The sequence below is a fragment of the Saimiri boliviensis genome, chromosome 3 (genome assembly GCF_048565385.1).
Source record: "Saimiri boliviensis isolate mSaiBol1 chromosome 3, mSaiBol1.pri, whole genome shotgun sequence".
In the NCBI taxonomy this organism is placed as follows: Eukaryota; Metazoa; Chordata; class Mammalia; order Primates; family Cebidae; genus Saimiri; species Saimiri boliviensis.
The window spans coordinates 29,776,498-29,803,608 of NC_133451.1; the positions used below are offsets into that span (position 1 = coordinate 29,776,498).

General features: G+C 34.7%; 1 protein-coding gene across 7 annotated transcripts in view; it reads left to right on the forward strand.

Annotated features, from left to right (window-relative positions):
* PCDH7 (protocadherin 7) overlaps positions 1-27,111 on the forward strand; it is a 416,910-nt gene that overhangs the window by 55,978 nt on the left and 333,821 nt on the right. The window contains exon 2 of one of the 7 annotated variants that reach the window (XM_039468245.2): positions 11,384-13,116. The exons of the other annotated variants lie outside the window; for them this stretch is intronic. Coding sequence (XP_039324179.2) covers positions 11,384-11,461 — 78 coding nt within the window. The 3' untranslated portion in view covers positions 11,462-13,116. Of the gene's footprint in view, positions 1-11,383; positions 13,117-27,111 lie in introns of those variants that run through there. 7 annotated transcript variants of the gene reach the window in all.

Sequence of the window (27,111 nt, forward strand, 5' to 3'; positions counted from 1 at the left end):
TGAGACATAGCATGATGACAAGTACATTATAATAGTTGCTCTAGACATGAACTAAGGAAGAGTAACTGTGGTCGTCTTTCATTGTTGCATTTTCCTCTGGATGTGTTCTTTTACATTGTATGAACTTTGGTGAATGCATTGAAAATAACATTTTGATATGATTATTGTGTGAAAAACTATATTGAACTAAGTCCAAGTGTATCTTTGGAAACTAATCAGAGGTGTACCAGATTCATTGACTTAAACCAATCCATCATAGTCATCTTTTAAGTTATTTCTGCATGTTCTTCCAAGTTCCCATTCTTGAATGAGACTCTGATCTGCAAAGAAGAATGGAATGTATTCTATAATGTATGTTTGTTCTGTTTTCTAAAAACATAAGTATTTTGCTTAAGCAGATTTGCTAGGAAGTGACAGCTTTGAAAAATTGGACATAGAAGCTGCTGGAAGCATTTCAGTCCGAAGCAATCTAAATAGTGCAGAAGGGGAAAATGAAATATCACCGTGTTTTAAAGATGACAGTTTTGTCAAAGATTCGCTTTCACTGTTTGGCTTGAAACAAATGAAGTAAATCAAGTATATCTGCTCAAAATATGCATGGGCACTCACTGAGGAACACTCCTTCCTAAGAGTGTTTTTAAAGAGACAACCAATGAGAGAATTATAGAAAAAAAATGTATCACGAGTTGGGAAGACTATCATTTCCTTGGCTTAATTTTTAGTTTGGCACATTTTGAGGTTATAAAATTTCACAAGAACAAAGTCGTGCCTTTAAGAAATGAGGAAAACTTACAGGCTTAGCACCATTTGAGTATATCGTTAGGTACACATTTTGATTGTTCTTCAGAAATACGATTATTATTTTGATATGAGGGGTGTGTGTGTGTGTGTGTGCGTGTGTGAAGTAGGAAAGAGAGTTTCAATTAAGAACATAAGGTTAGATACTATTTTTTATGGCTATATCAAAAATCCCAATAATATTCCCTACCTGAAAAATGTTGTTGAGGTACATTTGAAAAGCTATAGCAAGTTTGACAAAACTTGCTTTTAAGAAAAATGTAATCGCTAATTGGAGAGGCAGCAGAGTGTAGTTTACTTAAGAGAACAAAGTCTAGGGTGAGACTTCCTGTGCTTAAAATTCCAATATTGCTGGGCTTTTTTTTTTTTTTTTTTCCTTAGATCTGTGATTTGGGACAAGTTAATTTCTCAGTTCCTGAGTTCCTCCTTTATTAAATGTGGTTACTGGAAAGTATTTACTTCCTAGTGACCTTGTGCATCAGCCTTAGACCTCATAAATTCTCATAAACTCTCAGTAGAATGTAGAATGTTAGTATCACTAATTGAAACTCTTAAAATATTTTGACGCCAAGAATAGCAGCAGAAATTTTTTTAAAAGTAAATCAAAGGATGAATTAGAAGCTCAAACATTTCAGGAATCCTGTAATATATAGATTTATGCTTCTTTTAAGACAGTAGTAAATGAGTGGTGATCACATAATTTTATTTTTAACAAAAAGCATTGCTGATTATCATTTCTGTTCTATGAATATTTTGTAAAGTGCTTTAGAATCACTCTACATGGGAGTCACTCTTAATTTCTGACTTCCAGATTCCATAATCAGTGGACTGATTTCAGGTTCAGAGGTCATTCTCAGTTTTTATTATATTACTGTTAGAAATACCAGTGTCATGTAAATACATTTATATTTTAATTAAAATTTGTTCTCACTCACCTTTAGTAAGAGTGATTATGTTAATACTGTTACTTTCTGAAACAGCTTTCATTTAGTATGTTACATTGATTAATTCTCTGTTCACTTGTGTGCTATATTTGCCTATTATTATAGAGGTACCTGGTAGTGTAACTCTCATCTGAATTACAACTTAAATCTTTCATGTAAAACAATTGATTCATTCTAGTAAACATTTAAAAAATCTTTATCTACTTGTACATTTTACTTAATTTTAGGGGCTACAGCTTTTCATATTCATAGAATTGTTATTTTTATATATGGTAGGATTCATGTATAGTTTGGCTGTCAGCCATAATATGATCTATCCTTTTAACCCTTTGGAAACATTGACTTTTTCATTGCATTTGTGCAGGCTTCATTTTATTTCCAATCCAAAATGCCAAAGGTCACTTCATTAGCCACCTCATTTGCCTTTCTTCCCTGTAGTGTTCTGATATCTTATAACAAGTATTATGAAAAAAAAAAAATCTGCTTCCATTAACAAAAAGTGAGCAGAGAACAAAAAGCCAATTATTTGCAGCACATAAAATCCTTATTATAATTTGGTAGACTTTAATTAAACTAATACATCACTCTGCACTTATAAGACAAAAGAGCAAAATAAAAGCAAATAATCTTTTTTTTTCTGTTGAGAAACACCATATTGCCTTGTAATTAAGCATTTTAAGACTTATGATCTATATTGAAGTGTAAGATTTTCAGTGCTTTTCATACAGTATGCATATTAAAATTATATGTTATATTGATTGGAACCATCCCACCAAAATTTAAAATGTAACTATGACAAAGCTTGACTTAAAGTAACTTTTATTTTTATGATTTTTTTCAAACTCTTCAAAAATAAAAGATTCTGCAAGTTCATCTCACATCACACATAAACTTTACTACGAAGAATACTGTTTTGATATTTATCACTTTTTGCTGAGATTTTTGCATTGCCATTTATTCTTTCTTATGAACCAACTGACATTAATGCAAAATTTGCTACCAATTAAAAGGATGTTAATGTAACGTACTTATCTTTTCTGCATTTCACAACTGGGTTATACTGGAATTAGAGATACTTAGTCTTTATTTAAATAATCTCATCCCCAAATCTTCAATGTATTTGTGATATGATTCTTATAATTTAAGTGGAAATAAAGAACTGAATTGAGAATGAATACATTTGAGTTTTATCTGGGGTCTGTAATGTTATATTGAGCATGTCTGTCACCTCTTTGGATTTCAACATTATCACTAGTAAACTGAATAATCTAGTAGAGAATGATTCCAAATGGCCTCCTTCTTTGTTTGTTTATTTGTTTCTGGCGACGGAGTCTCCCTGTTGCCCAGGCTGGAGTACAGTGGTGCAATCTCTGCTCACTGCAACCTCTACCTCCCGGTTGAAGCAATTCTCCTGCCTCAGCCTCCTGAGTAGCTGGGATTATTACAGGTGCTCATCACCACGCCTGGCTGTTTTTTTTTGTTTGTTTGTTTTGTTATTTTTAGTAGAGATGGGGTTTTGTCATGTTGCCCAGGCTGGTCTTGAACTCCTGCACTCAGACAATCTGCTTGCCTCCATCTCCCAAAGTGCTGGGATTACAGGCATGAGTCACTGGGCCTGGCCCCTGGCCTTCTTATTTCTGAAATTATATTTCTACATTAGATAGTAATGTGATGTTTTTCTGTGTACTAAAATCAATATTTAAATATGTTCATATGAATCCTTAAATCAATGTCTTATTGTTTGCAAAAAGTATTTCTGAAAACATTTCTAGAACTTTCTAATGGTCAGAAAGCATAGATTTTTGAAGCTGGTAAACCACAAATCATATTAAAAGAGCATTATATTCAACTTATAAATTCATCTGTTATTAACCAAAAGGATATATATAATCACTGTGCCAATTCTTAGATTTTTAACATATTTTTCATAAATAGGAAACTTTGAAAATTCTAATTTTGTCCTATTTCACATGTAGAAATTCAAGTCTCAAGTAATTCCTTGGACATTTACTTAATTTGTTTGTTAGCAGATCAAACTGTTAGTGAGTTTATCCATCACCTGGAAATACTTTGTGCTTTCTACTGTACTCTGTGGGTGTTCAAGGCTCCCCAAGTAGCTCTCAATTTTTCAGGCACATGATTGTAATTTCAATGTCATTTAAGGACAGCCAAACCAGCTATTCACTTCATCTTCTCATTAGCATCTAGTTTCTGCTCCTCTCAGGCAGCCTTGGCACGTGAATACTAGCCTATACTGCTTTTGCTTTCCAAAGTGGCCAGTATTATGGCATGAAGAAGATAATGATGATAGTTTATGTTTGTATCATTTTACTTTTTCTTTTTTTTTCTTTTTTGAGATGGAGTTTCACTCTTGTTGCCCAGGCCGGAGTGCAATGGCGTGATCTCGGCTCACTGCAATCTCCGTCTCCTGGGTTCAAGTAGTTCTCCTGCCTCCGCCTCTCAAGTAACTGGGATTACAGGCATGTGCCATCATGTCCCGCTAATTTTGTATTTTTTAGCAGAGAGAGAGTTTTTCCATGTTGGTCAGGCTGGTCTCGACTTCTGACCTGAGGTGATCTGCCCACCTCAGCCAAAGTGCTGGGATTACAGGTGTGAGCCACTGCACCCAGCCATTTTACACTTGTATTATGAGCCTTCAGAATGGAAATGCATTATTAACTCTTCGGCCAAATGTAATTAGAACTCCAAAGCTGCGATCCATTTTAATGTTTTACTTACATAGTGCATAGTGGTATGGTCTATTCTAGTAATCTCCATCCTTCCCTGATTTAGAAAGGGTGTTTCTTTAAAATCATTGTTTTTCTGGCCAGGTACGGTGGCTCATGCCTGTAATCCTAGTGCTTTGAGAGGTGGAGGTGGTTAGATCACCTGAGGTCAGGAGTTCGAGACAAGCCTGGCCAACATGGCAAAACCCCATCTCTACTAAAGATACAAAAATTAGCTGGGCATGGTGGCACATCCCTGTAAACCTAGCTACCCTGGAGGCCAAGGCAGAGAATCACTTGAATCCAGGAGGTAGAAGTTGCAGTGAGCCAAGATCTTGCCACTGCACTCCAGCCTGGGTGACAGAGCAAGACTCTCTCTTTAAAAAAAAAAAAAAAAGAAAAGAAAGAAACGAAGAAACAAATAAAATAGTTGTTTTTATAAAATATGGACCAAGAGAAACATGATTTAACATTGAAGAATAGGCTCCTAGAGCACCAGTCTTTAAATACTTAATTACATTAGCGTTTTCTTGACGAATAGTTGTTTTAGTGGAATACTCTGTCTTTTGATAGTTATTGAATTAATTTGTGTGTGTGCATCTAATTGAGGATGTTCAGGACAGTTTTGTTACGTTTGCTTTTTCTTATCACACTCAACCCTACTATATGTAGGCTTAAGCTAAGAAGAGAAAATAGGAACAACAGCTCATGACAGAGTCGAGTGGATTTAAGGAAATCTCTGGTTTCGGCAGGGAAACTAAATCCTCTCACTGTGTTCTGACCTCACCTTGTATCTTCCGGTCAACTTTGTACATATAAGCAGATTGTAACCTTGGTAAGAGCCAAGAAAGTAAAATTACGGGAAATAGTTTTACCATTTCAAAAGATAAATAAGTTTCCTCAGACCCAGGACTATGCTTCATGGTGCTTTGTATTTCTTTCATGCCTCTTACAGGACTGAACCTAAGGTATTCTTTCTAATGAGTGCTGAGATTCCATGATTTTAACAGTCAGTCAGTATCATTGATTGCTTGGCTATCCAACCCAAAGCATTCTTTTGTTAGTTTCCAAATCATTTATACTCTGAAGTCAGGGCCAAGTATCTATGATGAGGAATTACTTTAATATTTTCTGTCTCCTTTTCTTATGTAGCTCATCAGTGGTTGACTCGAAGTCTGAAATACTTCTTTTTAACAATATAGTTCAAATGGTGCTAATGGTCTTTGTGTGTGTGTGTATACTATACACATGTAAATGGGTATAGATTTCTCTTTCTTAGGATAAAAATAATCTTTTAATTTGTTCTTTTTCTTGTTGCAATTTAGACAACTTTCAGGTATGTAGAAGTTGCTTCTTATGTATGCATCTATTTAAATAATTATAGAATCTTTATATATTTGTGAATTTAAATAATCATGATAGAGTATGATATATACTGAAATTTCTAGAACCTAGCTTCTTAACACTTTCATTTATGCTAGTTTAGGAAACTTGTATAAGTTTGGTTATTTTTTCTTAAACCATGACAAAAATGGAGATATCTGCAATGATAACTGCTATTTTTCAAAGATTTTAACTTGGATTTAAAAAAAAAATAAATGTGAGGAAACATAGTGTAAGGGAAACCTATTTGATTTGAGCACTAATTCTACCACTTACCTGTGTGATTTTATATAAGGAGATTAAACTCTCTGAGCTTCTGTTCCAAGTGTAAAATGAGCAAAACCATTATTTCTACTTTACAAGGACTTTATGAAGTTAAATTAGATGGTTAAATGCAATATTGTAATAAACATTGTAGGAGAGAAAAGATTTCTTTAGCCATTGCTAAACATATACATATTTGTTTACTTATTTCTCCACCTCCCCGGTTCAAGCGATTCTCTTGCCTCAGCCTCCCGAGTAGCTGGGATTACAGGCATGCACTACCACACCCAGCTAATTTTATATTTTTTAGTAGAGATGGAGTTTCTGCATGTTGGTCAGGCTGGTCTTGAACTCCCCACCTCAGCTGATAATAACAGCAAAGCATGCAAATTTATATATATGTTATATATATATTTATACACACACACACATATTTTGAGATGGAGTCTTGCTCTGTCACACAGGCTGGAGTGCAGGGGCAAGATCTCAGCTTACTGCAACCTCCGCCTCCCAGGTTCAAGGGATTCTCTTGCGTTAGCCTCCTGAGTAGGTGGGATTACAGGTGCGTGCCCTTCCGCCCACCTAATTTTTGTAATTTTAGTAGAAATGGGGTTTGACCACGTTAGTCAGGCTGGTCTTGAACTCTTGACCTGTGACTTGCCCACCTCAATCTCCAAAAGTGCCTGGATTACAGGCGTGAGCCATCGCGCCTGGCCGTAAACATATATTTTTTTTGCTTGGATTTGACGAAGAGATGGGTAGTTGTAGAAAAGTATGAATGGACAAAGGAGGTGTGATTTAATGGCTATAAACTAGGGGGAACTTAGGAAGGCCTATTTGCTCAGATTCTTCTATGTGGCACTGTGTCTTCAGAGATAAGGATGTTCCTTTCCTCTCGGTATGTGGAGGGTGCCTCTCAAATGAGGGTCAGATGAACCGCTTCAAGCAATAAGGGCAAGGGGAAGGTGAGACTAGGCTTTCTCCTACTCCTGCTGTTTTCTCAAATGTCGTGGTACCATATTTTGGGGTGGTGTTCCTTGAGCCCTATCAACATCTATACAAGTTACACAGTAATTAACAATTCTTAATATTTATGGTTTTTGATACATTATTTGTAAAATTCAGAAGAAAGTAAAATACTGAAATACCACCCGGAATTGTCCTTCTCATAGTCCTTTACTTTCCTAAATTCCATGTGCACCATATGACCTGTTTTTCATTTCAAGTGATTTTCTAGTATTAAAAAAAAAAAAACTGGATAAGCTTTTCAATGTTAATAATAACATTGGTTATTCTTAACCAATGGTTCAGCTCCTGTATTATACTTTTTTTTTTTTTAAAGATGGGGTTTCACCATGTTGGTCAGGCTGGTCTTGAACTCCCGACCTCAGGTGATCCGCCCACCTTGGCCTCCAAAGTGCTTGGATTACAGGCGTAAGCCACCACGCCCGGCCCTCCTCTGTTATACATTTATGCTCTAAAAATTAATGCCAACTTCCTGTTTGTAGACAGTGGAAACTAACATCAATTTGGTTTTCTGGGTTATGGGCCACACTCTGGGTTTTATATTATACCTTTTATTTTTCCCTAGATTTGAACATTAGACAAGGAAAAAGATAATGAATATTCATAGATCATTTTACATATTGCCAATTATATGCAAACACATTTAACGATACTTGTACTTAACATACACCAACTACATAGTGCATGATTTAGCATTGAAGTATACCTGATAAAAATAGAAAAATAGACATCTGTTTCTTTTAAAATATATATATTTCCCTGTTTGTGGTTTTGAAGATTTTTGGAATCACAAAGGACAAGTTTATTCCCATGTATAGGTGTTCATTGTGTTCTTGTACCCAGCTCTGAGTCCTTTTCTGATTCTTTGAATAATTCAGTTTCCTCCTCCTAGCACTAGTTACCTATTGTTGTCCACGGAGGCCTAGAGAAGGTAAAAAATACAACTTTAAATGAGTTAACATTTTACTAATTGTTTTTTAGTAAAGTTCCCAGCTTCATTTAGTCTCTGGGTTAGGAAATGGAATAATCTGAGGGAGATACAGAGATAACTTAGTAGAAATTGCTCAAGGAATAACGTGGCTTCATCTCCGTTTGTGTGTGTGTATGTGTGTGTGTGTGTGTGTGTGTGTGTGTGAGAGAGAGAGAGAGAGAGAGAGAGAGAGAGAGAGACTTGTTGCCTGGGTGATAGAACAAATCCAAGAGAAAGGTTGAGAGGCGAAGACAAAGGCTGTGTCTATACAACTTCAGCTGAATTGGAACTGACTGAAAGATTGGTTTGGTCTGATTTGCTAGACCCTATCTCCTTGGTGTCTGTGATCTGAAAATTGCTTCCAGGGCCATTTTAATTAGCTGATTCAAATCAAAACCAGCACCTACTGGTAACATCCATTTCTACTCTGACCCTCACCGAAGACATTTTTCAGGATGGTGATTCCTTAGTAGTTGTGTATAAATTCAGTAAGTGATTTGAGATATGCACTTTCTATTTCTAAACATTAATCTTTAATTGTAAGAAATGAATCTATTTGTTGTGTCTTTAGCGACAAGTGAGTGTTAATATATGGTAGCATTTGTTAAGCACATCATAGCGTAAATCACAAAAATAGAAGCCTGCTCCTATGTAGTTAACCTATAAAATGCGAGAGTTTCTTTCTGTTCTTCAGTAATATTTTAATAAGTTGACTTCAGTATGTTGCATGGCAGTATGATTAACATACTATATAAGTGCATTAGATTCCTGGGGATGCTTTTAATTTAAAAGTATAAGTCAGTACCTGAAAATCAAATTTAAAACATTTGACACCTATATAATTTTCTATTTTTTTAAAAATTGTTTTACTTATTCGTTTATTAAAAATCTTGCAGAAAACTTTATATAGTATCTTTCCCTTAAGAAAAGAAGAAAATTACTATTGTATGAGAAAAATTAACAGGAGAAGCTTAATGAAATTTTAGATTATTAGTCTAAATTTAAGAGAGAGATGGGAAAAAAAAAGGGCAAACTGGGATGCCGGTAAAATAAAGAGCATTTACTATAGTTTTAAAGAGGTGTATTCCATAATCTAAAATATGACAAACAATAGAAAGTCAAAGATAACCATGTGATTTTAAAGTATTAAAATTAGGTATGTTATTCTGTGATATAACAAGTAATATGATTTCCTTAAAAGGTTATTTCCAAATATGCATTTATTCATCAATCCAATTTTCAGGGCAGACCAACCATGTGCTAACACTGAAAAGAAACAGAAAGAACATTTGCCTTCATAGACCACATTGTAGCCTTGCACAGAATGTGATAATTAAATTAGTAACTTCACAAAAATAGTTAAATAGTTGGTAACTGCTATGGAAACATATCATGTATAGGAGGAGTGCACAGTAGGAAAATCTAATGTAGTCCTGGTATACATTACTTTAATGTGGTTGCAGTTGGTTAGTAAATAACACACAGTATCAGAAACTTTGAAATATTTAGCTTTCATCTGTGTATAAGGAATTTTAAAGTTAAATGTACAGTGATATGGCTTGTGTAAAAGAAGATAAACTATCTTAAACTTACAATTTAAGTCACAAAATTCTCTTATCATAGATGCCTTGGTAAATGTGTTGTGCCTTATGTAATTAACAAGAATATCCCAAAATATATTAATTTTTAAAGCTGCTAGAGAAACAGAAAGATATTATTTTTATTTCTAGAAGAAGATACAATTTAAATGTTAAAATTAAGACATATTTTAATGCTGCTTAAATTTATGCAGCTAACACTGATAGTATACTGTCAGAGCATTTTAATGCATTTTCTGTTCTTTAAGCAATTAATTTCAAAGTGAGTCATTACTTGTCTTATTACATCGTTTACTTTCACAAATAAGTTGGTTCAACATTCAGTGAAATAAGTCATTAACTTCTTTCTTTGATTCTAGTGTACTCGTGCATTGTTACATCGGAAATTAGGTGGCATATTTCTCTTCTCTGATCCTAACTCTTAAAAAAAAGTACTTTAATAGTGAAGTATACCATGTTTACTCCATGAAAGTGATTTTTTTTCGGCAAAATTCAGACTTAACTAAGATTTTACTAACATCAATTGCACCACCATCAAAATAGAAAACTACACTTTGTGTACTTTCTGGCACTGAAAGTAAAAATTGGCCTGTTGGTCAGGCTCCAGTTCAGTGAAATATTTAACACTATTTAAAACTGACATTAGCACCAAAATATTTTGAAGGAGTTTCTATCATCACTTTTATTTGTTCAAACTAGAAACAAAGTTGGGAAGCATTGCCCTTTTATAGTCATGACTTTGAAGAGGGGAGTAATTCATCCTTGACCAGAGATCAGCAGGCCATTTTTTGGTAGCATATGAATTACCCTGATTTCTATAGAGAAAGTGAGCTATCTAATGATTGCATTAAGAGACTAGAGCTACTTGGAAGACTGTGAACATTCAGATCAAGCTCGCATCTCTGAGATCTTAGGGATGTGTGTACAAGTTGTAAAAGCAGTGACAGCAAAGTTACCATTTCATTCTTATTTGTATTTGTAATATAAACAAAGCAAACAATACCCAACCACCCAGCCCCTCTTGTTTTGACATTTCGTAGCCTTGAAAAGTTTGAACTTAGCAGGGCACGGTGGCTCAACCCTATAATCCCACACTTTGGGAGGCCTAGGTGGGAGGTTCACCTGAGGTCAGAAGTTCGAGACCAGCCTGACCAACATGGAGAAACACCACATCTTCTAAAAATACAAAATTAGCTGAGCGTGGTGGCTCATGCCTGTAATCCCAGCTACTTGGAAGGCCGTGGCAGGAAAATTGCTTGAATCTGGGAGGCAGAGGTTTCAGTGAGCTGAGATCGAGCCGTGGCACTCCAGCCTGGGCAACAAGAGCAAAACCCCGTCTCAAAAAAAAATAAATAAATAAAAGAGAGAAAGAAAAGCTTGAACTCTGAAACACACTAAATGCAATGTTTCTTATACCATGCAAACATCTTTTCTCAGAGACAGCATCCTTGAGATTAGCCAGCTGTATTGATTTAGATGCCCTAGGGTTGTTAATTGCAGTGAGGACTGTTATGTCTCTATGACTTCTGAAAGAGGTTATGGCTACTAGAAATACATCGTAAAAGAGGAAAGAATACTATCAGCCAAGATGTGCAGTCCAAGCTTTGGAACTAGGCTGGCAAAACCCTACTCACATCCCTGTAAAGCAGACATATATTTTTGTATTTTTTATAGGTGGATACAGTGCAGACCAGGAACCCCTCTGGCCACATTGAGGAATCGAGTAAAATGAATGTATGTGCTCGTAAGTGAAATACATGCAATGTTCCAACTCAATATGTTGGATCCTAATAGACCTGGATTTGTCTTGTGTAAAAAGAAATCGATTCCCAAGGGGCAGGATCACTAACTCATTAAAATGAAGCTTTGATTTTGAAGAAAACAAAAACCAGTGGCTTTAAAATGAGATCTCTGCAAAAAGGAATCAAACTGCTTTGCAAACGAGTGACAAAAATCAAGCTCTCAATATGGAATAAAGGAGGGATGTGAGAGAGGTTTTGCAATCTTATCAATTACTCTGGAGAAACAGAATCAGATACTGCCATACTCAGGAGTATGAAAAGAAGAACAGGAAATTCTTTTTCTTCAGTTTGCACTTGAATGGACTCAAGCAAAGAGTGCAGATATGTATCTTGTTACTGTTTATAGTTAATCGTGGAGATTCGTATATGTGTGATTTCATTACCTTGCTTGAACTAATTGGATGCATTATATAGAAATCACCTGAGCCTGTGCTAGATCAACAAAGAAAATGGAAATGTATACCTCAGGATTGAAATCCGAGAAAATTAGACAATTCAGTGCTATTTAATAAGGCATTAAGAAGAAATACTATTGCCAATCAGGGAAAGTGAGAATCTAGTGAACGTGAGAGGAAATAAAATTTAGGCCATTATCACACTTGCTGAAGCATAATTGATGATGGTGTAAAAGCAGCAGATAGGTCACAGTATAGCTCACAGACATTTTACACAGTTTCCAACCAAATTTAGGGTTAACCATATAAGTGTTCAAGGAATGTATGGCCATTACATCAATAGGAGACTGGCCTTTTGAATTTGTGGTCCTATGCATTTATATATGCAGAAAGGGCCTTTTTTAACATTAAGGATGCATTGCATGCAGGAAGTACCTCTTTGCATTACAGTTACTTTCTCAATTGAAGATACTGTATAAAGTCTCATTTTTGTATGGGTGTGAGTGTATGTGTATGCATTTGTGTGGTGTGTGTACAAGGGGAGGAAGGTAAAATTTAATGTTGAGCATTTGCACTTTGGTTTGTTACCTAGAATGTAAAGAGGTAGAGTAAACAGTCTTAAGCCATTCTGTTATCATTATTAAAGATTATTATTCACAAAGGAAGCAATTTTAAAACATAATGACTACTGCAACAATTTACCAATTAAATATAATATTTAATGCAATTGAGCCATTTAAATTAAGATGGCAACAATATCTCTTGTCAGAGACAGCATCCTTGAGATTAATTTCATGTGAAATTAGTCTGCAGACATTTGGACACTCATAGTGTCCTCCTTCAGGCTGTTTCACATAGCAGCAGGATGTGAATCATGGGTGCTCTTGTAGAAAAGAATAGGGAGATATCAGACTGGGTGTGGTAGCTCACACCTATAATCCCAGCACTTTGGGAGGCAGAGGTGGGTGGATCATGAGGTCAAGAGATCGAGACCATACTAGTCAACATGGTGAAACTCTGTCTCTACTAAAAATATAAAAATTAGCCTAGTGTGGTGGTGCACGCCTGTAGTCCCATCTACTCGGGAGGCTGAGGCAGTAGAATTGCTTGAACCCAGGAGGCAGAGGTTTCGGTAAGCCAAGATTGCGCCACTGCACTCCAACAAGAGTGAAACTCCGTCTCAAAAAAAAAAAAAAAAAAAAAAGAATAGGGAGATATCTTTGTTCTAACTATAACTTTTTAATTCTACCAATAAGTTACATGTACTTCCCCCAACTTTTCTTCAACCTAAATTATATAACAAGTAATCACATATTTACATAAATAAGGTATTGAATATTTAAAACAGATTGACATATTTTTTTGTAGTCACCATGTGCCATAATTTTGAAACTGTTGTTCTCTGCTGTTTGTACTTGTTTCTTTTTATCTTGCTGATTAACTTTATAGTTAAAATTTTTACCTCTTCTTTCTATGTGGCAATCAACTGCAGTTGGTACCGTATCTACAATATTACAGGGATTTTTGTCCTTATTTATGCTACTATAATAAGTCAACAAACTGTATAATTCTATTGTATTGAATATTTTTTGTGACCAAAATAATAATAAAAAAAACTACTTTGTAAAATGCCTGTTTTCCTATTTTAACAGTCTCTTAAAACATGATGGGACATAAAATAGGTTCATATTGCTGGCTTTTAGAATACACTCCCTACAGCTTTACAATTGGAGAGAAAAGAGTTTATGGTAGACACTTAAGGAGAAAAGATTTGACTGAGATAATTATGAGAATGTATGGAGCAAAACACTCGGGACAAGTTAGAAGTCTTGATGTCAAATTTTGCTGTGCCACTAAACAGCCAGACATGAGGGATACATTTTATTAGGTTCTCAGGTATTTCAGGCTTTTCAGTGGAATTTTGTAATACACTACTGGTTTTAAGAATATTTTAAATCTTCAAAGGTTTTGGTAACATAGAAATGTTACAAACAGATATTAAATATTCATCACATTAATACAATATTGATCATTTGTATTAAGAGAATCACATGCTGATTTCCACTTAAATTAACCCAAAGCACAAGACCGAGGGACAGTATGAATTTACAGTTGTTGCTGTCTCATCGTTAGTTTAACCTAATGGAAATATGTACTGAGGTAGAAGTTATCGTGTTCTGGAATCAATAGGTCCCCGCTAAGGTAATTGAAGCAAGCAATACCCAAGTACAAAATCACTCAATTTGTAACAGAGGAAACCTTTTTGTTCTGCATTGAGTTGAATGCATTGCCTGGCAGAATATTAAAGTGCAAGAACCAGTTTTTCTTGCTCTTTACCCCTGCAAGGATTGATCAGCACATGAAGGTCTCTTTCACTTCAAAGGCATTTCTGGACTTGGATCAGCCTGATTGAGTCCAGAAGAGAAGGAGACACTAGCCCCTGATGTTTATTGCTGTAGGCTCCTTTATGTAATAGTAATTCTCTGCTTTAGAAGAAACAACAGGCGGAGGAGTCTTGTGACTTATAATTTTACGATTAATGTTTACTTGCAAAGTGCCTCACACAGAAAATAGTGCTTTTATTTCAGTTTCCTGCTACTACTCCAACTGTGAAAGGTCAGGGAACCAGTATGAAGCAAAATGAAAACATATAGAGAGGGTTTTTTTTTTTCTTTTTCCTTCTTTGCAGCATGCTGACTTGCAAAGTAATGTCACTTTCAGAATTCCAAAGGTGTGATGGATAATCTTCAGGAATCCTTATTTAGTGCTCTGGTCACACTGAATTTTTGTATTTTGATGAATTTCTGGCCATTGATAGAACTCACTGAGATTATGAAATTCAATTTTGTCCCATTAATGCTTTATTTTCCTTAGAAGATTAGATGAGAGACACCTACTAAATCTCTCTTATGTGCCCCTATATCTAAATAAACCTTCTACCCTTTCGTCTTGCCTCTATTTTTTGGGGAAAAAAAAGGGAGACTAAACTTGCCTCAAGGAAAATGGCTATTTACAGCAGAAGAGCAGCTGTGAATGAGAATCACCAATTGAAAAGTTATGTTCAGAATCCATCATTAGATTTGGACTCCCATGAATAAAAATTTCACTAAAATATAAAACAAAATGTAAAATACGCTATTAAGGATCAAAATCTTGCTTTTGGTTTTAGTTCTTGTTATTTTATTGAATACTATTATTTCACTTTCCTGTTTTGGTAACTATAGCTTCATTGCACTGATTTTAATATTTGTCTGATAATTTTTTTAAACTTGCCGAGGCCATATAAACTTGTAGAGGCCATATATTAATTGCTCTTTTAATATTCTTATTAACCTGCTGAAGCAGATACTATTATTGTCCTGATACCCATCTTGCAGCTGAGGAACATGAGATGCAGCATTTCAGTAACTGCAGAGCTACAGAACTAGCAGAAAGTGGAACTGGGCTTTGAGGCCAGATTTAACACTCAGAGTGGCCTCAGAGCCTTGATTTATTAATTACAAATAGTAATAAATAGGGAACTATTTAGGGATGCAGAGAAGAATTCTGTGCTTCCTTAAATCACACATTCAGTAGCTTAATGGATTCAACTTGCGTGACTTAGCTGGGAAAGGTACTCAAAATTTCTAACGTACAGAAGTAGTGGATGAAGATGAAATCTGATATAGAAGGTCTGCTTTAAATATTGTGGCCATGGTGGTTCATGCCTGTAATCCCAGTAGTTTGGGAGGCCGAGATGGGAGGATCACTTCAGGTTAACAGTTCAAGACCAGTCTGGGGAACATAGTGAGACCTCATCTCTACAAAACACAAAAAACAAAATTAACTAGGGCTAGTGGCATGTGCCTGTAGTTATTGCTACTCAGGAGGCCGAGATGAAAGGATTGCTTGAGCCTGGGAAGTCAAGCTTGCAGTGAGCCATGTTTGTGGCACTGCACTCCAGTGAGAGTGACAGAGGAAGACTTTGTCTCAAAAAAACCCCAAAAAACAATAAATGAATAAATAAATACACAAATACTAAAAGACAGGAAAAAAGGGAAATTCGTTTCCAATCTACCTGCTTTGTGGGCTCAATGTATATTCCTGTATATATGTAGTATTTGTATGAAAAATATTTTGAAAATGAGTCTCTTTCCCCTGGAATCTAGGTGGAATGAGGACAATGGCAACTGCATTCTTTGAACAGAGAGTGTTCACAGCCTAATGGGATACAGCCATCCATGCAGGTTACTTGTTACAATGTCCTTTGCTAAATGGAAGAGTATGATAGTGAGTAAGAATGCAGTGTCTGGAATTCAGCCTGCTTGGGTTTGAAATGTGGTTCATATGTTTACAAGTTGAGTGAATTTTGGACAAATTACTTCTTATGACCTCCATTTCTTCATATTTTAGATGAAGTTATTAACAGTATTTACTATTTACCTTATAAATTAGTTATGACTGTTGATTAGATTAATCTGGGCAATGTATGGATGGCACAAGAAGAACTCATTAAATGCCAGCAATTATTAATTTTCTTATTGTTGTTTCTGTAATTGACGTATGAATACAGTGTAGTAGTTACTGACTTAGATGTTCATGGACCAAAATAAACCCAGTGTCATTGTCAGCAGTGAAATGCCTATGGAAATGATAACCCCAAGCCTTCAATATTCCCTGTATGCTATTGTGTGAAACTCAACAAAATCCAGCAAATACAAGTTCTCCAGTTTCTGTTTTTCTATAATTCAGATATAATTCAAATCTTGTGCTCTGTGAGCTGTAATTTTTTTAGGCATAGAAAAGTGAAAGGAAACTGTGAAAGCCAAAATCAAATCTCTGTCACAAACTGATGATGAAAGTTTCAAAAAGGTTGAAGAATAATTTTTGAAAATCACTTTATCCACGATGATAAGGGTATATACAAGTGTCTCCAACTATTAGTAGCATAAGAATTGTGAAACTTAAGAATTATGAATTCTCATATTATCATAAAACCTTAATACTGATTATGATAACCATTTTACAAATAGTTGTTATTCTTTGCAAATATTTAAAGTGTCTATTATATATGATAAGGGTATTATTTCAAAAGTTCTTCATTAAATAACAAATGTGCTGTGTTTATTAAGTGATAAGATTTCAGTGTATGAATGGAAACAATATACTTGCTGAATTGAACTGGATAAAGTTTAATATCTGAAAAGTCAGGGGCTTTCATTGGAAATAGTTAACTAAGAGTATTTTGGAGAAGATAAAATAAGCAACCACTGAGAATGTTCAGTTTTGCTTGTTTGAAGTGACTTTTTGAAAGAAATATATTGATTAATAATTGTGGCTGGAAAATGTTGTCCTCATAAATGGTTCTCTGGTCTTGGGGTACGTAGTATCACATGTGAAAATACGAGAATGTTATATTTTAACTTAGTATTAGAGTTTAGTAACTGAGCATAAGAAAAGAAACAAAATCAACTTCAGATTTTCATTAGATGAAAAGTCTCAATCATTTTTACAGATTTTATAAAAGGACCGGCTACTCTATTTTTATGGATGTTAATGCCATAATAACCTATCTTATGCTGCTTTTTAAAAAATGTCTAGTGAAGAGTTAAAATTATGGTGATTAAAAATGAATGTTCTTAGCCTATATGTTTAGATGTTAGAGGAAAAATTAACATTTCCAATTTTAAGAGATTGGGGCGCTGAGATCAGGTACAGCTCAGTCTGTTTTCTAATTGGCTGCTGCCCAATTGTGTCAGTGAAAATCCTCTCTCAGTAGGAGCTGAGGGGGATCCAGGTTTCTAATCTTTCTTTTCTGTGTGTCTAGCTGTTAAAGGCAGGTCAGCATGGGTTTTTTCTCCTGTATGTGTCAGACTTATAAAAGAAGCAGACATTTGGTATGTGCCTTCCAGAAAGATCAGAAACTGGCTGCCTCCCGATAATACATTTCGAGTAAGTACAGTATTCTAACATTCTGCTGGTTGACTTTTAAAAAACTCTGCATACTTACTACATAAAAGTGTATGCCATCTTTTCAACCCCAAATTGAAACCTGATTGTTAAAGTTATGTAATTGATAAAAATTACATGTTAAGAAAGACATTGATGATATTAAGGGAACAATCAAATTTATTGCATGGCTTTTTAAATAAAAATCCTTTGATGAATAGTTACATAAATGCCTTGCTATTTAGATTGAGAAATTTGTGAAAATGTTTATGAGGCTTACTTCCAATTAGTCCAACCATAAGAGTGGTTGTATTCAAATTAATACCAAGGAGAACGCAAACACAGAATCTTTTAATTTCCATAACCCACTTTAAATAGTAGGAAGAAATGCAATATGTATCTTGCACCACTGCTCAGTAACTGTGTACTCTTGTCATTTGAGATTAACATCTGGATTAAAGAGCATGATTAGAAGATTCTAAATTAGTGGTTACCAAGTAGAAATGACACAAAAGTTAAAACAAAGTAATACAACAGTCTATTTCATGCAATTTATTTCTTATACCAGTTAATTAGCACTTTAATTAGCATGATGTTTCATGTTGTGACCTAAGTCATTGTATTCCCAATGGTAGTGAAGACAATCAAAAAAAAAAGAAAAAGAAAAAGCTGCAGAATTGTTGACGGCTGTGTCACACACCAGCAGAATTAAACATAATTCTTCACTTGAACACATGAGAACACTCATATACTTTGTTTCTGAATTCAAAGCACATTTTTTAAAAAGGCATTTTGATGGTATGAAATACTTCCACAAATTCAAAGCATATTAAATAACCATGTGCATGTGCACAATAGCGTTAAAGGAACTACATTTTAAATTCTAAATGACCCACAAATCAACGCCTAAAGGATTCACTTAGATAAAGAAGTACCTTTCACTATTTTGGGAGCAAACATAAAAGATATATAAGGGTAATTATGTTTTTGAATAATAATGTGATTCATAGGATTCTGTTAAGGCCATTGAAATTTCTTAGAAAGGACAGCATTCTGGAGAGTCACAATGGAACTCTGCCTTTGGACAAACTTGAGGAAAAGAAATATGCATATTAGAAATGATTTGTTTCATGCAAGACATAAAAAGATTTTCTCATCTCTTCTCCCCTCCCCAGTAGGAACATATTCAAATTGTGTGTGTTTTTCTTTATTACATGAGATAAAAGTTTCTGCAGAGCCAAAGACAGTCATCTACCAGAAGATTGGTTCTGCCATTTTGCAACAGCATAGAGAAGGTCTACAAGAGTTGTGACTATTGGACTATAAAACACAGCAAATCTCCCGAAGGTGTTTTTCTCTTCATTTTATGCTGCTTACTATTCAAAACATGCAAAAATAAAACATTTGAAGGATCTGACTGATATCCAAAGATTCTGTCAAGCTTGCATTCTTAATCACTGGAAGCTGTTGGCCTCCTGTTTTATGACTGTATAATTAAACTATTAGTTTCCTTTGAATTTGTATAATACAGTAAGTCCACAGAGGACTCTTATTTCCCTCTTAAAAACTGTTTCATAGACTCTTTTGGCAGTTAATATAAAGATATCATTTGGAATTACTTTAGAATTGTTATGTAATTCAGAGATAATTCACTGCACACAGAACTGTATATTTATGGAAATCAAAATTCATTGTTATGCAAAATGTTACAAGAAGAGAGACATTTAAGTTAATTTTTTTCTTGTCTCTTTTCTTTGTTGAACACATAAACTCAAATGGCTCACTTTTTGTTTAGTAGGGATTTTTGGTGAATGACATGCAAAGTATATAAAAATTAGACATTTTTAATTTTTAATACACTCAGTAGAAAGTTCAATTTTGTAAAATAGGAATGAATTTGAATTTGTGATAAAAAATTATCCAGTAGGCATTTTTCTTGAGACAAACACAAAGGTGGGTGATACTTACACTTCTTTATAGTTTGATGGTATGATATCATCAGATAATCAGAAAGTTGCAGTTTTATTTTTGATCTGATAGTTAAGTAATAATGATTTGATCTGACAGTGATCTTTCAATTTAAATACGTTTATTTAGTATATTTCCCTCCTCTTGGATTTTCTATGAAAATACATAGTTTAAAGCTATACATAATTTCTAAATTAAAAGGCAAATTATTTAGAGCACCGATGTGGATCAGTCTTTGAGACTTTGGGCAAGTTACTTAATCTCTCCTGGTTAATTAATTTTTATATATATATATATATATATATATATATATGGTGAGATGGAAGTCTCACTATGTTGCCCAGGCTGGGCTCAAACTCCTGGGCTCAAGCAACATTCCTGCCTCAGCCACCAGAGTAGCTGGAATTACAGTTAAATCCCACCTTACCCAGCTCTTTCATGTGTTTAAATGAAGATAATAGCACACTCTCACGGCATTATTTGGAAATGTGAGTAAGTGAACGTTTTACATATAACATACATAATATAATATCTAACCCAGCACTGCTTGGCATAAAGAAAGAAACTGTAAATAATAGCTGTGGTTAAAGAAGGCTTGGAAATGTGACACAAGTCACAAAGCTACTCACTTACTGGTTGAGCTAAGATTCTAGAAGTGGTAGCAAGGCAAAGAGAACATTGCCTGGCATACATGCATCTAGGTACAATCTGCTATTAAAAACAAACACATGCTGGGTGCAGTGGCTTACGCCTGTAATCCCAGCACTTTGGGAGGCCAAGGCGAACAGGTCACAAGGTCAGGAGATCAAGATCATCCTGGCTAGCATGGTGAAACCCTGTCTGTACTAAAACACAAAAAATTAGCCGGGCATGGTGGCACATGCGTGTAGTCCCAGCTACTCCGGAGGCTGAGGCAGAGGTTTCTGGAGGTGGCAGTGAGCTGAGATCCCGCCACTGCACTCCAGGCTGGGCAACAGAGTGAGACTGTGTCTCAAAAAAATACATAAATAAAAATAAAAACAAAACATATTTTCCAAAGATCTTACACCAGTCACTAACTAGGCCGGGATGAGAATTGCAAATGTGTGTGACATTAAACCCTAATTTCCTTAAATGTTTGCAGGCATCTAAACTTGTTATTAAAACTGTTTGTTAGTATAGATTTCACAACCTTGATAAATACACTTGCTGTTTATCAAGACTTTTAAAAGGTATGGTTTTGAATTGTTTAGAATATATGGACATTCCCATAAAACATGGTAATACTTGTAAAATAGGAACATAATAAAAATGATTATGACTGGTACACACATTTAGTTGTCATTGTGAGAATAAGAGTTTCTATATTTCCCTGTTATTATAGAAACTATTTATTAAAACAAACACGGAAAAAATATGTAACAGGTTTATTTATTTTCTAGTAGACTTCAACAAAGTAATTAGGTAAGTTTCTATTCTCACCTCCATTTTTTACGAGTATTTGGAATTATATTAATAAAAGGTGTCAGGCTGTTGTGTCTAATGAGAAACACCTTTAAAACCTTGACATTCTCTTGCAGCTATTGCTGTATCATTTTTGTTGCCATTTGGCTTTGTTTAACTCGGAGGTTTAGGAATGTTTTTGTTCCAGTTTTCTTCAAATATTTTACTGCAGTTTTTCTTATTAACTGGTTTTCAAAGATATATTACAGTTGGATCTTTAGATTGACTACTTTTCAGTAGGGGCCTAACGGGCTTGCCCAGTAGTCACTGTTATGTACTGTTTAGTCTGAATTTGAAATTGATAAGCGCTGATGACTGTTATTAGCAGCCGTTCCACTTATTGTGCCATCTAGTCATATTGTGACATGGAATAGGTGTTTTTTCAAAAAAACAGAATTCTCTTTTTCTATGTACTGCTGTGCTAACTGATAAAAATTGTGAAATGTAATAGATCATGTTTAGGCCCGAAGTGCTTAGTTGATCTGATATTATGGTTTGTGGACAAATTATATATGCTGGATTCAGATATTACATAGAGGACTAAAGTATTCCATACACTGCTGCTCAGATTCCTGCAAGGACAGAACAATTTACTTCTTGAGTGGCTCAGATACATCCAGTGCCAGTTTGTTTTTAATAAATACATTTTAAATGTCTTAATTTAGAATCACCTACCTCTGGTTCTAAACTCCCTCTCCCACTTTGCTTTCTGATATACACATGTTCATTTCTAAGCACCAATATGATGCTTGGTACATGAGACCTACTTCTTTAGTTGAGGAATAAGTATAGTTACCAACAAAAGAGAAACATATTAATGCATGGTTTCTTTTCTTCTTCTACAAGTCTATTCTCCAACTAAATCTGTTAACTTTCAAAGGCCTTTACGTGCTTTATACTTCCCTACCAGCTTCTCCTAACCCATACAGTTATCTCTTCTGCAATTCTCTTTCTAATTTTACATGAATAAATCCTACCTGCCTTAAGGCTTCTTTTACTAAGCTTTTCCTAATTATCAAGTTGTTAGTGCTTCATCTTTTTCTTTCTTTCTTTTCTTTTCTTTCTTCTTTTTTTTTTTTTTTTTTTTTTTTTTTTTTTTTTGAGACAGAGTGTTATTCTGTTGCCCAGGAAGGAGTGCAGTGGCGTGATCTCGGCTCTCGGCTCACTGCAACCTCTGCCTACCAGACTCAAGCAATTCTCATGCCTCAGCCTCCCAAGTAGCTGGAACTGCAGGCACACACCACCATACCCAGCTAATTTTTATATTTTTAGTAGAGACGGGGTTTCACATGTTGCCCAGGGTGGTCTCTGAGCTCAGGTGATCTGCCTGCCTTGGCCTTCCAAAGTGCTGGGATTACAGGCGTGAGTCACCTCTCCCAGACACTTCCTACTTTTAATAATGGAATACTGTGTGCATGCTAGTGTATACGTGTGTATTTTTCTTTTTCACTCCATAATGTCTTCACTCGGAAGATCCTGGTGTGATTCATATTTCTCTGTCCCTTTCCTAGTTCTTTGCAGAGTGGCTCAATTGTAGTAGATTGCCAGATTGCTTACTAAACAATAGTTGAATTCATTTGATGCTATAAATTGGAAAATTATGTGTTTTCTGGGGCATGCAATAAATATTTATAGAGTTCCTACAGTGTATTAGGTGCTGTGTTTATCACATTCTTAGTAAATATTAAATGCTGGGTATTACAATTGAGGTAATACACACATGTTTATACACATATATGTTACAAAGCCCATGAATCTATAAAAAAATCATGTGAACTTCATTAGAGCTTCACATTCTTTTGTGTTTCTCAGGATCTACTACATTGCAGGAATTCAGTTTTTACCAAGATAAATGGGTTACCCATATGTGATAAATATACAGTGCCAAGATTCCAGGCTCTAGTGGAGGACAAGTTGGTGTCTAGGCAGCATCGTATAAAGTGAGGCTGGAAAATGGATCAGAATATCTAAGACGTGCATTTAAGTTGAAGGAGATTCAACTTGAACTTTGGAGAAATGGGAGTCAGACAGCACAGTTCTTTAAAGACAGGGGAATGGATGTCCTGATTTTTTAGAAGAACTTTCATGATGGCACAGAGGAAGCACTATAGAGAGAAGAAGCAAATAACCCTAAATATATTTGGGTTGTGTGCTTACTTGAGACTTATTTCCATTAAACTTAGAACCCTTGTGGCATTAGTGGCCATACTTTATGTAAGATAGGATGTAGCAGAGACAGTCACATTTGGTCATTTCTAAGCACCAATATGATGCTTGGTACTTGAGACCTACTTCTTTAGTTGAGGAATAATTATAATTAACAACAAAAGAGAAACAGATGAATGCATGGTTTCAAAAATCGGTAGGCACAAAACCATTCTGTGAACAGAGTTCATTTAAACTATTTATGTGTGATGATATGGCATAACTTTAATATAAATTTTTAAAATTACTTTGTTGAGTACGAACAGTTAAAAGAGACTTTCTTGGTGTTAAGCTATGATCTCAATGAAGTCATGTCTAGGAGGCTGTCTTGATGTTGAAGGCTAAAGAACCGTCGCTAGCGAATCCATGCATCTCATTTCTATCTCTAGACTTCCCTGAACTAACTGTTCAAGCTATAAACTGATTTTTATTTCAGGCTATATTTTTCCTTGATTTTTGTACTTTGCAGCATATTACTAATTTTTTAAAAATAACTTGTTTGCTTTTGCGCTTCCTGGTTTAAAAAAAGGAATTTATGCCACACATAGTATGAATATGATCTACACAGTTCTGTAGTTTATAGGACTCATTGTTTTCTTTGAAAAAAATATAAAACAATTCATATGATTCCATTTGTAGAAAGACAGTTCTGGCAGTTCTGTGACAGTCACATTTTAAGGATCATCAATATCGGAGACATAGTCTGTGGAGTTACTTTTTTTCTCCTTTATTTTTTTTTACCTTTAATTCTAATTAAAAGATACTCTACTAGACTAGATGTTTTCTGCCTGGATGTTTTCTGTCTGATCTTTGACTTGAAATCAAGGAAATTCAGCTTCAATCTGTTAGAGCTGAAAGGGCCTGTGGCATGCTAGGGGCTATCTAGCATTTCAAAAATTCAGAACCCCTGTCCTATAAATAATGATTAATGCGCAGTACATGTAATATTAAATTTTCCAAGAAAGACACCCCACAAAGTTATTCTGTATGGTTGAAGCCATTCTTAATATTCTGTGTAATGCAGAAGTTGACTGTACCATATCAATGCAATATTTAACTCATCATTCTCTAGATAAATATTCACACACATATAAATTTTGAAATGCCTGGTTTATGCAATATCATAAAATTTATAGAAAATCTCATATAAATCACATTCAGTATATTTTGTCATATACTTTCTTATAAGTGATTGTGTATTTATCTGAATTTCTGATTAGTTTTCATAAATTTTCGTGAGAATATGGCCTTTAACATTGCTGTTACTCAAGAGATGACAACTCAAAATTTATTTTTCTAATTCAAAGAGTTAAAAGTTTTCTTTTTAAAATTTACTTAGAAATCAAGGGTTTTTTACCAGACTTAAGAAAAAATGTAATTATGAAAAAATTTAATCTGAAATATATTATATTTTTGGAATATCTTATTGCATATAATTTAGCATTTTCTCTCATTTTAATTTGCTATTTATGAATATAACTTCTATGACTATCATAAGTAAAATATATTAGGAATTCTAATGTCAGCTTGAAGTGATGAGCTGACTTGGCTGATGCATTAACTCATGGAGTGTAGAAGTATAAAAATAGTAGATTATTTTGGAAATATACACACAAATATATATCTGTATATTTTTTTGCAATATTAATTTTTCTTTATATACATGTTTCATGTATATATGTATATATATATTTTTTTTTTGAAAATGTATTTTTTTAATTTGAAGAAACCAGAAGTCTATAATTACTCAGCGATAATTGTTGAGTGCCTGCTTTAGCCCAGGCACCGTGCTTGGTGCTGGGAATTTGAGTATAGGAAAGATAATATCTGTGCTCTTAAGAACCTCACTACCATGAGAGTTAGATGTGTTGTAAGTGCTGTAGCAAGACAGAGATAGACAAGAAAACTGAGGATATTTGGGAAAAGTTTAATGATACAAAAACCTTTTGAGTTGCACCTTGTGCTAAATTACGTTTCCTCAAACTAGGACAGAAGAAAAAGGCATTTCAACTGAATAAGAAATCATGAACTAAGTCATGGAGGTATCACTGTTTATCATTTATTAGACAAAAGGCACATCATCCAGTGTGATTAAAGTATGGGGAGTATGGGATGAGTGACTAGATGGGAACTGGAAAGAGAAACTGGATTTAGCCAGAGATGGGCTTTGAATTTTATCCCTAGGAGTTTGTATCGATCCTATGAACATTTGGAAGTCATTGAAAGTTTTCATGCAAGACATAACAAAATCCTTGTTTTGGGAAGTTGCCTCTACTGATAGAGTGAAGGACAATTTCTAGTGAAAACTCTGGAGGAAGGGATGCTTGTCAGAGGACTAGGGCAGTCTGATGAAGTCTGCTTGTGTGATTTTGATGCCATGTCCTTGGACAGTGACCTTGGAGACAGCTCAAGAAGCATATGGACAGAAGGATACAAAATATTTGGTAGGTGATTCGATGTTGGGCAAAGATTAGATGTTGGGGAAAGGAGAAAAGAGTAGTGGATAAGATATTTGCTTTAGATTTTAGTTTTGAACATTTTAATAAGACAGTGGAAATTGAAATGTGGGAGATAAACATTAGGAGGACAGAATTCAATAATTTATTTGCATTTAGTGATAGGTGACTCTATGCAAGTAAATGAAATCCCCGGGGAATATATGCATCTGGAGAGTGAAAAAACAGAAGAAGGCAAAATGCTAATCTTGATGAACCATGGAAGGAGATCATAACAGAAAAGCCAATAAAGTAAACTTAGAATCAGGGGAAAATCGTGATAGAAACTAAAGAAGGAGTGTTTCAGCATTCATGGAGTCAACATAATAATATCAAAAGCAACAATATTAAAAAAATCAATTCAGTCTCTACTAGGCTGCTAAACTTTAAAGTTATTATACAAATTATCTCATTTATCACTTAATATTTTAAACTAAAGAAAGTGTTATGAATCATGAAGTGGGATTCACAAGGTCCTAGTGGAGATGAAGAAACATGTTCAGGAAAGAGACAGGTGTATTCCAGCACCAGAGAGTAGAAGTAAATTGAGCTGGTAAACTGTCTTTCAAACACTACTGCTGGAGTGACTTCCATCCAATTATGTTAATTTATTTAATCCCTTTGCTCACTATTCAGATTCCAGCGAGAGAATGCTGCTGAATCGTCCTGTTGGAGAAACTAGCCAACCTTTTGGTTAGAGAAGGGTAACGTTTTTTGACTAAATGTTTTTATCCTACCAGAGTAAATTCAGTGGGTGAAAAGTAACTTGCTGGAGGGAAAGTAGGGCGTCCTTACCAAAAGAAAGTCGAATACAAGAGTATATACCTACTTGTATTGTGTAAAAGTGACTTATGAATCTTCATAAATCACTTTCAACTTAAATATGAGGGTGTCACATCTTAGAGTAATTATATAACTTGCTCAATTTTATGCACGTTAGTAAGTGAATGAATTCATTTTAAGCCAACCCCCATCATTCAGATTAAGAAAACCAAAGTAAGAAAAGGCTATTTTTGTAGCATTTCTAATAGTTTCTTCGGTATGGTGGCCAAGCAAGAAAATTATTAATACATCAAGTTTTATGGAGCCAGTTTTAAGTAAATGCTTTGCCAGGAATTTCTTCAGGA